This window comes from Cinclus cinclus, chromosome 2, assembly GCF_963662255.1.
Source record: "Cinclus cinclus chromosome 2, bCinCin1.1, whole genome shotgun sequence".
Lineage (NCBI taxonomy): Eukaryota > Metazoa > Chordata > Aves > Passeriformes > Cinclidae > Cinclus > Cinclus cinclus.
Genome location: NC_085047.1, coordinates 36,828,921 through 36,846,295, shown reverse-complemented (window position 1 = coordinate 36,846,295; position 17,375 = coordinate 36,828,921). Strand labels below are relative to the sequence as shown.

General features: G+C 41.9%; 1 protein-coding gene across 1 annotated transcript in view; it reads left to right on the top strand.

Moving 5' to 3' along the window:
- ME3 (malic enzyme 3) overlaps positions 1 to 17,375 on the top strand; it is a 117,071-nt gene that overhangs the window by 72,654 nt on the left and 27,042 nt on the right. Inside the window, exons 4-6 of the mRNA XM_062514165.1 lie at positions 9,197 to 9,272; positions 12,951 to 13,112; positions 15,954 to 16,057. Coding sequence (XP_062370149.1) covers positions 9,197 to 9,272; positions 12,951 to 13,112; positions 15,954 to 16,057 — 342 coding nt within the window. The remainder of the gene's footprint in view (positions 1 to 9,196; positions 9,273 to 12,950; positions 13,113 to 15,953; positions 16,058 to 17,375) is intronic.

Genomic DNA, 17,375 nt, shown 5'->3' with positions numbered 1-17,375 from the left:
CTCAGTGCCTGGTCTTTACCAACTGCATCTGTAAATTTATTTGTGGGTGACAGAAGGCAGTCTGGTCTTTCCCTCCTGCACATTAGCAAGAAGGGAGACGCAGGGTGAGCCCCATACTGTAGACCTGCTTGGCTCTTACCCAGTCCTTGGCTCCTGCAGCCTGATCCTTACACAGACAGATCTTCTGAGGTCCTCTTAAACAGTATTGAAACACCACTGCTGGAAAGGACATTGGGGAAATTTGGGGTTGTCAGGTTTTAACATACAAGGAGGATTTAATGCCCAAATTATGCTCTGACTTGGCAGTTCTCTGGTTCAGCCAGAGAATCCAGTCCTGAGAATACAGTAGGGAAAAGCAGCTCATGACAAGCCAAGAGCAATATAGGTCTAATTGCCTCTTGCCTTAATCCTAGAATGGGGATAGCAGAGATCCATTAGGGACCTGATTCCAACCCTCTGCCTTTTCACATTACTGCATAATGACCAATAGGTACTGAGCTGGTCTTTCTCCATCAACTTCCCCCTGGAGATGCAGAAGGAATATTTATTTTTTAGGATGATTCCTGACTAGCAGAACCAATAAATCCAGGATTCCTCCAGTTTTCTGTCCACCGTCCCTTAACATTTTGTATCTGTGAAACCTTATGTTCCTTTCCACATCCCCTTCATCCTTTTTTCATATCCACCTGTGCTTCACCATAGCCACCCACACCAGCTTGTACTCCTCCCTTTCCCTCACCTTTTCCTCAGGGAGCAGTGAGCACAGCTTCCAGTGCTCTGCTTGCTGTTCCCTCTGATTTCCTATCTGTGCCTTTTCCATCCTACCCCATAATCATTCTGTATTTTCATTTGGTTTCCTCTCCAGTCACCTTTTTTTCCTCCTTTTCTCTGTCTTCTGCTTATTCCTGCAGCCCAGGAAAGCTCTAAGGCTTTGCTAGTGAGGGCTAAGTAGATACTAGAGTAGTATTAGGTGGGAAGCAGTGCATGTAGTGTGCAGCTGTAAGCTGTTTTTGTGCAGCTGTCAACTGTTTTTGGGCAGCTGTCAGAATAATTGTCAGAGTAAGGTCTGTGTTCCTTTCCCCAGGGTGGTGAGGAAATGAACCCCTTTATCTTTTCTCTTTATCTCAACAGTAATTTTCATAAAAGCGTATGGGAAAAAAACATCTTTGAGACCTTTGCCTTTCTGATAAATTTGTTGAAATGAGCTAGCAGGTAAGAGAGGACAGTATAATTGCCCTTGTCCTGGAAAAAATGCTCTGCTTAAAGTGGTAGGTATTAATAATTTGGCAGATAGGAGATGGATCCAAAAGCTTTGCTTTAGGCTGTGGTCTGGATCTTCCTGCTGTGGCAGGGTTGGACTATGCCAAAGCATGGGGAGAGCTGCAGCTTGCCTTCATATGTACTCACTTAAATCTCTCTGTTTCTGATCTTTGGCAGCTTGCTACAGCTTAGCAGCTTTCAATCCCTTGGGATCATGGAGATTTCCCAGTGTGGATTTAGGGAGGTTGTGTGGATAGTGAATCTTTCATTATTATACCTTGGAGCCTGTATCTTCTGGCTTCCACACTGAATTTTGGGTTCCCTACCTAAAATATATGGTGACAATGTAAAGAACATTTATAGTGGTAATGAAATTTTGTAGTAATGAAAATTTTATTAATGTTGAAGATCATTTCAAATTAAATCTCTTACTGCACTTAAATTATAGATATACTTGCCTTATAAGTCTCTGCATAGATTTCACCAAGAGTTGATTGTGCTTGGTTGCTATTACTTTTTTATCATAACCTCAGGATACTGGTCAGCAGCCTACAATTTACAAAGAAAATTACCTAAAACAATGAAAATTTCTTGGCCTTTATTATAAACAAATCTGAAAAAAATATAGCTGATGAATTATCACAGAGATTTTGTCCAATCTAGTGATTAATTGTACTGTATTTAGACAAATCAGTGCATGCTAGCACATACTTTCTCTCCAAAGTCTGTAGCCCACAGGCATTTGTAATCTCAAGCTCCCAGAAAACAGCCAAGCAATTTCAAAGTTTATTTTATTGTTCTGAAGCCTTTTGTCCTGTTCTGGCAGAGACCAGAACCAAAAAAAAGTCAACAGTGGGGGTGCAGCTGGTGGAAATGTCCCTAAAGGCTCATATTGCTCAACCTGTCCATTTTGCATATGAATTTTGAAAGTGAAAATAAATAAAACCACATGTAGGCTCTTACTGTAACCACATTTTATTTCATCTCTAGCACAGACTTTGTCCAGAATGGCTCCTCCAGCCTGTTTCTCTGGCAGGAAGAGTTTTCTGTGGTTAGTACACAAGCTGAGTCCATCAGCTGATCCCTCCCTCGTGTGTGTCCCTTTTGCAGCCTTGGGCAGTCAAAATACCTACCAGTCAGCTGGGCTTGGGGCATAATTGAGCCAGATTGCAAAGAGCGCAGAGTGGCGTGCAGCAGCAGTCAGCATCCTTCCACCGTGACAAGCCAACGTGGTTTTTCATTTCCTGAGTGTGAAAATAATTTTGACATGTGGATTTGGTTGTTACTTTGAGATGGTTTTGCTTGAGGTTTTCTGAGAGCGTCGTGCCTTTGTGTAAGGAGTGGCTGTGATCACTGCGGAAGGTCAGCTTGTGCCATGCCTGTCAGAGCTGTTTTCTGTCTAACCTTATAACCCACTGTAAGGTTCTGGCTGCTGTCTCACAACTTTTTCATGCCTGTCCAACAGCATCCTGGTGTGGGCTGGGATGCTGGCTAAGATCCGACTCATCTCTTTTGTTTGTTTCTTTTTTAAGCAATGATTTCCCATGGTTTTCCTATGTCTTCTAAGGGAAGTCCAGGCCAAATTAAGTTAAAATGCTCAAAGACTTTCATGTGAGTAGAATTTTCATCACCTTCAGGTTGTAAGTGGAGAGACACTTAACCTTTATTAGTATTCCAAGAATGAGCCATTCCTATCCAGATTTACTCATGATGCCTGCTTGCCTGCCTCCTCACTTGTGGAGCAAGTTCCCCTCTTAGCACCCAGACTAGAAGTTAATAAGTACAAAGAAAATTAAAGAAAGCCTGAGCTTTATTACCTTTAGTCTTGCAGTTTGCTGAACTGGCAGCACACACACAAGGAGCCAGACACCTTGGAAGGACCCTTCCTTGGCTGGCTGAGAAGTATCTGGAGAATTAAGGACCTTAGCTAGCATTCTAATCTAATTCCCTCTATCAGTTCCTCTTCTCAGGAACAAGTAATTATATAAGGCAAAGCCTGGTAGCCCATTAAAGAAGACACCTCTTCTTCTGAATAAACAAGGCTGATGGACTGATCTCTGTGCAGAAAGCTTGAGGAACTTGCAGCTGAGGGTTTTTTTGTGTTCTTCCTGCTGTATACCAAACCCTGAGCAATCCTGACCGTTGCAGTAAACAATCATATAATGCTGTGCAAAGACATTCCTCCCTTACTGAGCAAGTATCTTATTCTTCAGAGAGAAGTCCTTTGGAGGAGTGAGTGAGCAGAAGGATGAAGCTGCAATAGTTGAGTAGGACGGGTTGTGTTTTTCATCTCCTGTCAACTTAGGAGCTTTTGAGGTCCTTCTGGTGGTTTCTCTTTTCCTCCACAGATCATAAATATGCAATTATTTGAAATCTCAGTGTGTAAGGGAAGTTCATACAAATCAAAGAGTGATGTTGTTTTGCTTCATGCTAGTATACATATTAGTGATCCAGAGACATCATTTGTTCTGCTTTTTTGTGGCTTTTGACCAGTGTGATGTCAATACTGGAGAGTATCATTGCTGACTGTTGCTCATATATGGTAAGTTTAAAGAGGCATTAATTTTATAGATGTAAACAGGTAACTGAAGTCATAGGAATGCTGTCCAAACCCACAGCACAGGACAAGAGTGGAAGATGAGCATGGCAATGGCCAAAGAGGTTTTACATAGAACTTGATGAAGCAAAGGCATTGATTACATTTGTTTGCAGTGGATTTGTTTGATTTCACATCAGAGGCAGCAGTGGGGCAAGACTACACCAGGAGGATTGCAAACACAGCCACAGGAGCATCGGTAATTGCCAAGGAAAATCCATGAGAAGAGGGAAAGAGACTTCTGGGTAGGAGGGGAGTGAGGAGAGATTTAGAGCTATGAGGAAAGATTGCATAATGCTTTTCACTCCCTTCGGGGCTTTGAGGAATGAACATTCTCTGTAAACAAACAATACCACTTTAGAGATAGCACTGCTGGCTCCACTGTTTTTTCTAATGGGAAATAGCTCACAAATCAGCATTGCTAACCAGGACTGTTAGAAAGTGGAACACTACTTAGCCTTTTTGGAGAAATATCTTGTTATTGAATGAAAGGATTAAAGGATATTTATTTATTTATTCTAATATCTGAGACATGTTAAAACTTATTCCTTCCCAAACATCTAAAAGAATCATAGAATCATGGAATTGTTTGGGTTAGAAGGGTCCTTAAAGATTGTCTAGTTTCATGGGCAGGGACATCTTCCACTAGGTCAGATTGCTCAAAGCCCCATCCAACCTGGCCTTGAATGCTTCTAGGGATGGCAAATCCCCAAACTCTCTGGGCAACATGTTGCAAGAGCCTTACTATCCTCACAGTAAAGTATTCCTTTCTAATATCTAATCTAAACCTGCCTTCTTTCAGTTTGAAAGAGCTATTATGCCTTGTCCTATCACTACATGTCCTTGTAAAAATATAAATGTTATTCCAAAAAGCCATCACCAGTATCTAGTGCCATTTCCTCTGGGCATCAAGTGTGCCATGTTTTCTTGGTCTCTGAACTTTTTCTATAATGAGCCTTGTAGTTAAGGGATGTTGTCATTGTAGGACTTTCAGAATGCCATCAGAAGGCCAAGATCTAACCAGTACTAGGGCTCAGAGCAGGATTCTTCTTATGGCTCACATGGTACACCGTGTAGCTTTATTAGTCCTGGAGTACTGCCAAGAACTCAGTCAGGATAAAACCAGAAAAGAAAAGATAATGTCCCTGCCTTAGGGATAAGAAAAGGTCTTGTGGGTGAATATACTCAGACCCTTTGATGGATTCTGCAGTGACCTGCAGTTTGCTAGATCCTGCAGTCCAGCTTGGGCAGTTTGACTCGACCTGCTGATATCCAGGCAGAAGTACTACCCTAGTGACAAATTAAGAAGCTGTAACTCTCCTTGAAGTTTCTTGGGATCTTGCAGACGTGCTCAGTGGCACAATAAAATCTAGTCTGACTTCCACCTTAACTAAAGGCAGCTGTAGTGAAACCTGTGACGTTAATGGACTAAATATGAGACTGCAGCTCTGAAACCCTAATGAATGCAGGCTGAAGCACTCCCCCCTTTTAATTACGCCCACAAAGCTAACAGCTCTCTGAAGGTTACTATTTAACCAGAAATAATGGTACAGCATCTACATTCTGGATTGAAATTGCTGAGGCAGTTAATTTTTACTAAGCTCTAGTTCTTGTAATTTTGTCCCCGTGCATGACTGAACCCATGTAGAATGGCAGGTGCCTGGGCACAGGTCAGTTTTCTTGTCTGTAAAAACATTGTATCTCTGCCCCACACAATACCTGTGTTATGTGGCTTGATCAAAATTATCTACATTTTTAGCTTTACATCTTAATTGAATCCTTGTTATTGAGTACCAAGGAGATTAAAGGAAAACTTCATTTCTTTTTGTTTCTCTGAAGCAAAATATCAATTGTAATCAGAAGGGAGTTGGAGCAGACATGATGATAAAGGCAGAATAACGAGGATAAAGAAGGTTGCTGAGGTTTTGTTTCTCCATCAGAAGGCTTAGGCTGCATCTTTTCCACAGAAAAATCAATTTATTTTGTTGCCACTTGGATATTTCTTATTTACTACTGGTCCACATAGGCCATACTGTTCCTCTTAGTATTCAGAGTTCTACCTTGCTGTTCTCAAAGGCACAAATAAGCTTTTGCTCCTGTTGCCTCTCCTGTAATCAGGAATCATAGAATGGTTTGGGTTGGAAATGATGAGAGTTCATGTAGTCCACCCCGTGCCATGGACAGGGACACATTCCACTAGACCACCTTGCCTGAAGCCATTCAACCTGGTCTTTTCATTCAACCAGGGGAAGAGCATTCACAGTTTCTCTGGGCAACCTATACAAGTGCCTTACCACCCCCATGGTAAAGTGTCTGTGTGTCCTTTGAGACAAACCTGGCTGCTACTCTTCCCTGGTCACTCATCAACAAAGCTTTTTGAGTTCAGTTGGTAGAGCTTGTCTGTTTCTTCTGCCTGTCTTGCAGAAGGGATTTTTGGGCAGATAAACCCTCTGCCAGTTTGGTACATTTTTATTTAACTAATTGGCCAGCTCATCTCTGTGGGTAAGTTGTTGTCAGGAGGGAGAGCACAATTCTTCTGGGGATCATACAAAATGAGGACATAACTGTGACCCCTGACTCTAAAGTCTGATGTGTCTGTTTCCCTTTGCATCTCAAAAATACCATGAATTTGTTCAACTGCCTGTCAGAGTTGGTCATTGCATATTCCATCTACAAAGGGATTTCCAGCTCACTACTACCAGGATCCCCTTCTGAATGCTTGAACACCTAATGAGAGGCCACAGAGCCTCAACCAGATTCAGGAACTTGATTCAGCTGGTTGTCTAAAGGCATTGGAAATGCAGGTGTTTTGTTGAACCTGGGGCCCTTGGTGCTTGGATTCAGCATCAGTGAAATACAAGGCTTGCTTGATACACGCTCACTTCTCGGTGTGGTTGTGTCACTGAGAGAGGTCACTTTCTCCACATGGATCACCATTTCTGCTCCTCCTGATGGTTTCCCTTGCAAAGCTGATAGTGCTATTAGAGTGTTAGTCTAAAATATAACAACTGATTTTGCCTGAAGTAAAGTAAGGAGCAATTAGCATCAAATACATGATATTATGGAAGGGACACAAATTCTGAGCAGGCTGTCTCTGTGCTTGGTTCTCAGTCACCAACCAGGCTGTCTAAGCCAAGCCAATCTGATAACAGCTGTGAGAGTTGATTCCCAAGGAGCAGTGAGAGTAGTCATTAGATTTTGGAAGACCCAAGCTGAACTCTCTCTACTGCAAAATCCTGAGCAGGGATTGAAGACCAACCCACTGCCCTCCTGATTCAAGGGTCAGAATCAAGAGGCATTGGGTATCTGCCCTCTCCATTTTTATATTAAATAACTCTCAGTTCCATCAAGCTGCATGACCAGCAGTGGGCAGACAGCTGGGTTTCAGCTTCTGCTGTGAGCTCAGGATGTTTTTCAAAGGTTAAATAGCTGGTGGTCTCCCTTCAGTACTGAAGGGATGTGAATGTATAAGGCACGTGGCTAGACACTTAATAAGTGTCTTCATTATGTATGGAAAATGTTATCTTCAAACAATAGCATTCTTCCTAAAAGCATATCACAACCTAAAATATATGCAGTGATGTTAGTAATTTGCACTTTTAATTCTCAGTTAATAACTGCTGTCTAAACTTAGGTGGCAGCAGTACAGTACTCCCTTTTTATGAAGATTGACATCTGTGAATACTGTCTTTGAGGCAAGCCATGTGTATGTGATTAGTTCATTGGTTATTGGCACAGTGTTAAAGAATTACACTGAATAAATGAAATGTTATTTTCCTTTTTTGCCTTTCTGATCTGTCTGTGTGATTGTGACTTGATCAGTGTTGAAGTCAGCACTTTTATTTTTCTTCATTTTCGAAGTAAAGGGCATTTTCATTAGGAATCCCACAATTGACTGTGGGAAGATATCCGTCCCCTAGAAGAGTCACGTGAGGTAAGCCCTTGCCAGAGTGAGTAGCCCAATTATGTTTGATTATCCATCACTTATATAGCCTCACAATGGAGGTTTTTTCCAAGCTTCTTCTCCCTAATGTTTCACATTAGAAGCCCAAACCATGACCGGATCTGAACTTTCTGGTGCTGAGCAATAGTTGAGAGATGTAAGCAACAAAAATGCATCTCTCCATTTTTCCAACTGTTACTAATTGCTGGCACAACTCCTGCTTTTGTGAGCAGATAACAAGGCAAGGAAAATGGCTGCATCGTCCTGCCAAGGGGAGTCCTCGAGTTAGAGCCCTTGATTTGCGCTGATTAGACAGAACTGTGAGCAATGTAAGCAATTTTCCCTGACATAGGTACAGAGGACAGGTTGCTTCTTTTGGGGTGAGTGCAACCTAAAAGGAACTTCAGCAAAATCCCAGAGTATCAGAGCAGAGATCATTCAATGTAAATAATACTGTCCTGGGTATTCAAAGAATCCCTGCTACAGATACTTTTTTTTTAATAACAACAGAAGAGAAGCGAAAAAACAAGCCACAAATCTAAAACATGTTTCAAAAACTATCTCTTCCAGCTCCTAATTTTATTTAAAAAGAAGGCACTTTTGTTTAAATCCTGAAGCCCTTTGCACTGAGACATGATTAGCCTTAGTGCAATCAGCTATGTTATTGTCTGTATAAACACTTCACACTGAAGTTATGCCCAAATATTTAATTTTCTGTTTCACATCTCATATTTTTTCATGCTTTTTCACTTGGTGAATATCAAAAACTGGGATCAGATATTCATGGAAAAAAAATAAACACTGTTACAAGGGCAGATTTGGCTTGATCAAAGCAAATGTCATGGCAGATATTGATACAGTCAGATTGGAGTTCTGTGGACTAGAGAATATTTGGTGACCCAAAATATCTTTCTCTGGAGTACTGATCCCCATTATTGACACTCGTAGCTGGGTGAGAAGGATCATGCTTTCACTGTTTGGATGGCCAGGAGCTATAAACTCCTCAGGAAACAATGTGTAGCAAGGCTTATGGTAAAACCATCAGCCTCCACTGCAGTTATCAAAACTGTTTTAAGTAGAAAACACTTCTGCACTAAGGCAGAGTTTGCTTCCTGAAGCAAAGATGTTTCACAAGTGTTAAATGTGCAACACTGGTGGCTGCTGAATGAAGTTGCCATTAAGGGTGTTGACCCTTTCGGTTTGAAAATGAGAATTTACCTTGCTATTAGCAGTCCCTTGTGGTCTCATTTTTGTATCAGTGAGTTGCCTGCCTTTGTATTTATCAGCTTACATCCCTCCATTTTCCAGTTCACCTGTTTTCTTTTATCTTGGAGTTACTAGTTTTATTACAAGGCTTATTTTTCTTGTCTTTCTTTCCTTTTCTTTTCCTCTCTTAGGGGATTGTTCATCACCATCCATGACAAAGGCCATATTGCAACAATGCTAAACTCTTGGCCTGAAGAAAATGTTAAGGTATGTGGCATGTCTTCTGTGGATTGGGAAATTACAGGCAGTTTGGTGCAAAATGGGATACTTAGTAGAACTGCTTGACATCATTTACAGAACTGGCTATTTAAAAGGACAAGCAAAGAATGCTTCCTTTCCTCAGAGAATTTTCAGGCTGAATTTCAGTTTCCATTTCCAGCCAAGCTGGGACCTCAGAGACTCTATCATGTATATATGCAGTCAAGAACAACTTTTTATAGGTAGCAGGATCTTGGTCAATTAAAAAAAAAAAGTTCAGGATAATAAATTTGTACAGAATAGGGGCCCTAGTGAAAAAGTAAGATACAGTATACTGAAGAATTGTGTGGCTAACTTATACCAAAGCTCTTTAAGATATCTTTGTCATTAACATACTTGTAGGATTCCTTCCCAAATCCAGTGAGTCATGCAGCATCAAGAGCACTGGCAACTCTGAAAATCATGTTTGATATCCAGCAGCTGAAAATATTAATGACACCCCACCCAGAAAGTGTTCTTGTGAAGTGTTTTTCACTAGAGCTCGAGGCTGGGCAAGTCCCTGGCATTAAATAAAGTCAACATTTAAGACAGGTCTTGCTAGTCACCTCACCTTATTCTATCAGTCTGAAAGTACACGTTCCTGGGAATTGCCATGGCTACTGACAGAGTTTTGGTCCCCTATCAATCATCTGCTTCTTCCAAGAACAAAGGTTTGTCAGCTGAGAAAATCTTGCAAGCATTTTCCATTTCTAAGAGGAAAAAAAGAGAAAATTTAGCATGTTTTCAGAAGAAATGATCACAGTCATATAAACTTGTGTTTGGAACCATGGAGAAGAGAGGCAGGCTTGATATTTTGTCCTTGCTCTGTCCAACAAACTCAGTACTTCCATTTGTTTCCAACTCAGAACCGTGAGCAGAATTCATTACGGCTAATAGAAATGTTTTTGCAGATGGGGAAACTGGCACAGAAAGATTAGAGATTGTTATTGAAATAGCTGCTCTGGCGCCCAAAACAGACCATAGGAAGGGCAATGGTCCATGAAAGAGACTCAGACTATCTACTTTCCAGGTCTGCCAGACTACAAAGGTAGCTCATTTTAGCAGTATTACTGTTATGGACCACAGGGTTCCCTGTGTCTTTGTGCACAGACTTCTTCATGCCTGAACTGGTAGGCACTGGAACACTCAAGATTTTAAGATAAGTAGAGAGGCACCTGGACTGCACCTAAGTCCCTGGAGGGACCCAGTTATTTTGGATTTTTAAGGCTGAACACTCCCCACCATTGAACACCATCCACTAAAGACAGCAGAAATACCTGGAGATGCTACCCACATTTTGCTTGTTAGATTTGGCTCACTAGGGCTTCAAGGCAACAATGCTTACTGTAGAAATGGGAAATCTGGGCCAAACCCTGAGTCCTCTGCCTGGAAGGGCTAGAGAGGTGCTGGTGCTCTGCTTAGCTTAGCAAAGCCTTGGCCAAGTTCTAATGAGCCACACCTTCAACCCTCCTGCCAAAGCTGGGCTGCCCTGAAAGAATCATAGTACCAGAAGCAGAACAAGTGAGACTAAATAATTTCTGGTCATACTTACGTGGGAATGTGGGAGGTTTGTGTCTCTTCCAGGATGGCTAATGAATCCTGACATGAAGAAATATTGGATAAAATGCTGGCCATCCTCAGGAGTGCCTTCCCTTGCCAATTTTCTCTCTGCTTCCTTAGTCTTGTACTCTTTTCTTCACAATGGCTCATCATAAGCAAAAAGAATGCAAAGAATTATACAGGATGGGTGTCATCCTGGCAGCTATGAATTCAAGCCACTCAAAGAGAGGATGGTATAGAAACATGTATTTTATTCCAAGACAAATGTGCTCTCATGCAAGCTACTGCACTGGCCTTCCATCCTACCTGCCCTCTCTTCATTCCTCCCTCTTTCTGTGGGATCAGAATCTTGAATCCCCACCAGGATTACTGCTGTACAGGGCTATTCAAAACCTTACCACTGAGTGTTTTCTGTTGGTTCACTCAATGTAGAGTATCAGTTAATCCTGTAAATGCTGGCCTTGTGCAATCAGAGCAGAGAACTAGGGATGCCAACAGCAGCACTTTGCCTCTCTGCATTGCCTTGGCAGCTTGGAGATCAGTGTAGCACTCCGGATCACTCTGCTGGGCCACATGCCTGCTACTAAGGCACTGCAAACCTGGACTGGTTAACTGGGTACAGCCTATGGTCCAGAGTTACCTCAGTTAATATAAGGTGCCTGGGGATATAGTGTCTAGTCTCATATTGTAAGTACTTCTGCAATGAAGTACTGCCAATGAAGAGGGAACTGAGTTTTTCAAAGAGAAATAACCCGTTCATCTGTTCCCAAAACTGCTGCTCCCCAGCGAGAGGAGATGCCCTCTGGAGGTTTCTGTCTCTCCCCATCAGATGTCAAATGAGTTTAGAAACCATTTAGATGGCTGTCATAAACTGTACACCCAACCTTTATACAGTGACTTCACTAGAGTCATCAAGAAAATTTGTGTCACAGATGGAAGTAGAAAACAGGTTCCTAACTGTTAAACCAGTAATCTACCTTCAGGCAGAAGGGTCTGCCCTGCTCATCCAGAGATTAATGTCCTGTTTGTTGAGTTCTGATCATATGAACATGAGTGAATAAAAGCATTAATGTCCTTTTGTATCAGGTGCTCACAGAAACTGTGCTCTTTTTTGGAGTGTTTTTCAAATCCAAAGAGCCACAAACAAATGTGAATCCAGTTTCCTCTCTCCGTTACAAATAGCAATGCATTTCTCCCATGCTGTATTTTCTGTTCTGATTAATTTCTCAGTGTTGCCTTGAGGAACTGTAGAGTGCTTCAGCACATCCTAGGCTGAAGAATTTTTGTCTCTCTGATGGGTATCTAAATGCTATGGAGAGATTTTTAGGTTTGCCTGAGAACACTTATTTATTTGGATGAGAGGGGGCCAGTGCTCCAGGGAAATATTTTGATTCATTAGAACTTAATTTTGTTTTGATATTCTCTGCATAGTTTGAATATTAACTCCATTTAATTTCAGGATAAGCCTGCAGCAGTGCATATGCTTTCTGCTTTCCTTATTCCCATTACTGCCTTTCAATCCCAATTGCATCCTCTGGGTGTGGTAAAGAAGTGAGTGCACACCCAAAACCAGATGGATCCCACCCAAAAAGAGACTTTCTCATTGCTAACACTTCAAATTGACTCAGAAGAAAAAGCAAATAGCAAAAAGTTCGAATACGTGTATAGTTTATGTTGAATAAGAAAGGACACTGAAATATGTTTCTTCCACAGATGCAGTTCCTAAACACACTTTTTTCTTCTAGAAAAAAAAGATGAAAAAAATCAAGGCCAGCTCTCATTTGTGATACTTCTTGTAGTACAGCTGGGGATGCACAGAAAGCCATGCTGTTTGGACTCTGCTACAGTGAATTGAAGTATTCTCCATCAGAGCTGTTGTTGTCCCACACCATGAGCTGTTCACCATACTTTCTATACCCCTAAAAAGCCTCCGGTTCCTAACAGCTAATTAACATGCTGTCATGGACAAGTAGCAAATACCCATTGCACAGTGCATCTGCAAAGTGGCATCGTTGTGGAATCAGTGGAGCTGGTTTTGCTTCTAGAGCCTTGGCAACCCTGTACAACAGTCTCTTTTGATCCTCCTAGGCTATTGTGGTGACAGATGGAGAGAGGATTCTTGGTTTAGGAGACCTAGGAAGTTATGGCATGGGTATCCCAGTTGGAAAGCTTGCTTTGTACACAGCTTGTGGTGGAGTTCACCCCCAACAATGTCTCCCTGTCCTACTGGATGTTGGCACAGACAACAAGGTAAGAGGATTTTTCATAAATCTGACATGGGGGGAGAAAGAATCAAGATTAGTGCTTAACTCCAGTTCCCTAAACATGGAGACAAAGCTGGAGACATCCAAGATGAGATGATGGCTTGACCAGCACTGCAGGAAAGAGGGAAGGTTTAATTTCTGTTTGATGCATGAGAACCTTTTGTTCTTATGGGGAACTGAAATAAACACTAAATAGACTCATGGTCTGAGAAGACTCAGAGTGTTACCAATTGGAGCTGAAAGCTCAGCTCCACTTTTCAGCATGGTAAAGTGAGTTGACAGGCTTCATACACGAAGTCCCAGAATTTTTCTTCCTCTGGTAATTGTGAGGGAGCAGGCAGATATTCATGTCTGTGTAGAGATGACTATATTCCAGAAATGGAGAATCCCTGGTGAGTGGTTTGGGAATGATTAACGTCACTGTTTTGTTAGATTGCACATGTTACTGCACATGATAACCAAGCAAGAGGACTCCATCTGTTTGCAGATTTTTGCCTTATGACTCTGGCTCAGAAAGGCCAAAGCGAAACATTTCAGCAATGCCAGAATGGACATCTGTGAGGATGTCTTTTTAAAATTAATATCCTATAGTTATTCATGATGGCCCGGGTTTGCCCTTTTTTGTAAAATGTACTTGTGCTTCACATGACCCCATGTAAACCAAACACACATTTCTTGAAGGACATAAGATTAATAAGAAGACAGCAAGATTTTCTGCACCTCTTTCAATCCTGCCACTAATGTCTCACACTGGACCCTTGAAATGAATGAAAGAATGCAAAATCTGTGTCCATCGATGACATCTGAGAATCTCAATTACCTCTTTGGTCTCTGAACCCAGGATTATGTTACCCCTTTAACATAGTGGCATGTCATGGACTTGTGGAATACAGGATTTGCTCCTCTCAGCCTGATTCATGGTCTTTCCTCAAAAGGGAGAATTCTGAGTTTGGACCCACTGAGGCTAAAGCAGGAATTAAGTCTCAGTCTCTCACTTACTGAAGTCTTCAGTCAATAGAACTTGACTTTGGATCCTTCATCTCCTCCTCCATGCTGATCTGCATGCCACTAGTGCTTTGAGCCTCCCAGCAGGACCTTCTCCCAGAGGAACCTGGGTAAAAAACCTTCCCATGAAAAGCATCTGCTCATGTGCGTCTGCCTTGTTTCTGTCTCAGCAGACAGGAGACACCAAAATCCAAAGTGGCACCAATGACTTTTAGGCATCTGCGAGGGTCAGATGGCATCAGAAAAAGGGGCTTACGGGATCAGTCCCAGCCCGAGATTAGATGCAATTTATGTGTTCAGGAACTTCTCTGTGAAGGCAATTTCCACATCTGGGGTTAAGATATAGAAGTCACTGTTTTCCAGAAATATGAACAATGTATTTGCTCACCATATAAATAATTTGTTTGCTTATTTATTTAATGGCTTTCTCACATGCATAAACCCCAGATTAACTGAACCCTTTGCACATCCTAGGAGCATCCTGCCCCACGAGTAAATTCATTTATCAGTGCATAAATAAGATACCTCTTACAGGCATTCATCCTGTTCTTCTCTGCCTATTAATATCTGGTGAGCCAAGGGTGACTGTGTCGCTGACACATGAACCTCAGGTAGAGCTCAGTAAATATTGCCATCATACTGTATTTTGAGCTTCAGTTGTGAGCTTGTTTTTCTGACAGTCCATAATACTTTATATACGCTTTCAGCAAATCAGTCTTTTTTCAGACCTTGACATTTCTCACCTTGTCTGTGGCAGAATTTTGTACTCTGTGAACAGGGTCCAGAGCATGGAGTGCTGTAGGAGCAATCAGTGAAGTTATAGAAATGGGTCTCCTTTCTGTTTCGTGGCCCTGAAGAGCCCTAATGTATCAAACTCACAGGAAAACCTCTTTCATCTTTCCTTCTAAGGGAAAACAGCTGTGGCTGTAAAAACAGACCTGATATTAGTGTACCTGCCAATATTTAGGGCCATATGGCTGCAGGACAATAAGTTTGAGATGGCTCATCCTCCCCTCATGTGGATAGTTCAGTTCCTGAAATTGGAAAGGAAGTAGAGTTCCTTTGCAGTGACTCTCAGAGGTGTTGGCCCACCTGTCTCCTGCCAGTGTTTGTCCTGTAATTTCCCCCAAAATATATGTTATTTCCATGCTGACCCAGTCCTTTTTAGATGGCTTATGGATGTTGACTTAACATCTCCTGAACTGGTTGGAGGAATGGCCTGTTTTATTTTCCTGCTGGGAACCAAAATATAAAATAATCTATTGTATGAAAATACCTTGACTTTGTACCTGCTAGATAACCAAGGTGAGTGCAGGTCTTGGGAACATTCTGTCATCTGATCACTGATTGTGGTCAACTTTGTGCTGTCATCTAAAAGGCCTAAGTGACACATTATTTCAAATTGCATCAGGCAGTCTTCATTGCACAAAGCTCTGTTTATGTTCAACAGCCATCCTGCCCTCAGTGCAAAATTAAGAACTGAATTCACAGTGAACACTCCCCACACAGGTCAGTTTAATTCACTAGGAGTGAGGCAGCTAGGCAGAGAGCCTTTGGTAGAGCTGTTCTGGGGATGCAGAGCTCCATTTCCTGTGGCAGTCAAGAAGTGTTGCATCCCTCTGACTTTATTTATGTGAAAAGAGAGGCCATAGCTTCCTATAGAAACAGTTCCTGCTTGGGAAGAAACGTGTGTGCTGGCTTTCACTGCATAGTAAGTAAAATTAACATGACTACATTAGACAAAGATTTTTGGTAGGCTGGGACATACATCTTTGTCCATCCACAGATGAGAAGATGTCAACAGAATTGCTTTGTGTCCTAGGCTCTCCTGAATGATCCACTGTATATTGGACTGAAACACAAGAGGGTTCGTGGGAAACAGTACGACGAGCTGATTGATGAGTTTATGCAGGCAGTTACCAACAAGTAAGTGGGGTTATATACGTGGCTCCTCTGGGCTGCTTCCATTTAAGAACAAATGTTGCAACTCCTGAAATAAACATTAGTATAATTGATCATCCAAGCAAAGGAAGGTCATTTCAATGCAAGTCTCCTGGGTGGTCTTTAAATGACTCTTTGTGCTTGAGCAGTCTGTGTCAAAAATATTTGTCTCCAGAGAACTGAAACGGGACTAACTATTTATAAGCATTTCCTATCCACATAGGCCAGAGGTGTCAAACATGTGTCCTGTGGGCTATATCTGGCCTCTGTCATGTATTTATGACCCTCATTCAGCATAGTAAGAACCTAAACTTTGGTTTGTTTACACTTTATAAAGGAAGTTTCTAGCTCTTGCCATTGTGAAGGAAATCATCTAAATGGAAATGGCATGTTCCTTCACACAGTGTGGAGTCTGCAAACTGCCTTGAAGGGAGAAGACCATGACACAATGAACTCTTATCTTGGGAGGCAGTGAAGTCACATCTAATGCTTTCATCCAAGTATTGGTAATCAAGTTCCTGGGGTTCCTGTCCCTGCTTTTCTATTTCCCTTAACACTTGAACACAGTAAGGCCCCTGAAAGTTCTCAGTTAAGTGGGGCCGGGAAATTCTGCTCTGCACTTCTCCATTCACATCTGTAAAGTATTTGGAGATCCTAGAGCGAAAGGAGCCATTACCCCATATTATCATCCTGACCACCAGCATGCTTGAAAGCATTGTTGGGGTGTGATCCTTGTGCACTCTGGTCTGGTGAATAATCCTGCTATCAGCCTGGGTTTGGCAAAGTCATATGAAACAGGTTCATTCTGTCTCAAATCTCCACTGGAATGATTGGATTCAACCCAGTAGGAGCTCCCGCTTCTGTGATGAAAGGAAGCAGAAATTGTTCAGAAGGTCAAGAACATGCTGCTTTATTGTAGCCTGCTTCCAGTTTTGAGGCAACCTGTGAGTATGAGCTGCTATAATCTCTTATGCAAGTCTGTAATGTCACATGCAAATTCAGTTCCTGGAGATGAATCTTTTAGGTTTTTGCCACAAATCCCTTGCAATTTGGGGGTTTCCTTTTCATTTTGATATTCATGCACAAATTCTCTCTACTTCCTGAGGGTACTTTAACTTCTTATGGGAACCATTTGTCAGTTCCTCTGCAGGAGTACCTCCCACCCTGTTAAAGCACTGCTGACTCAAGGGACGTTTGTCACTGAAGTGGAATGTGTTGGAGCCCACAAAAAAAGCCAGGGGACTGAAGATTTAATCTTCTAATGGAATAATAATATCAAACAGATGTCAAATTTCTGCTGCTG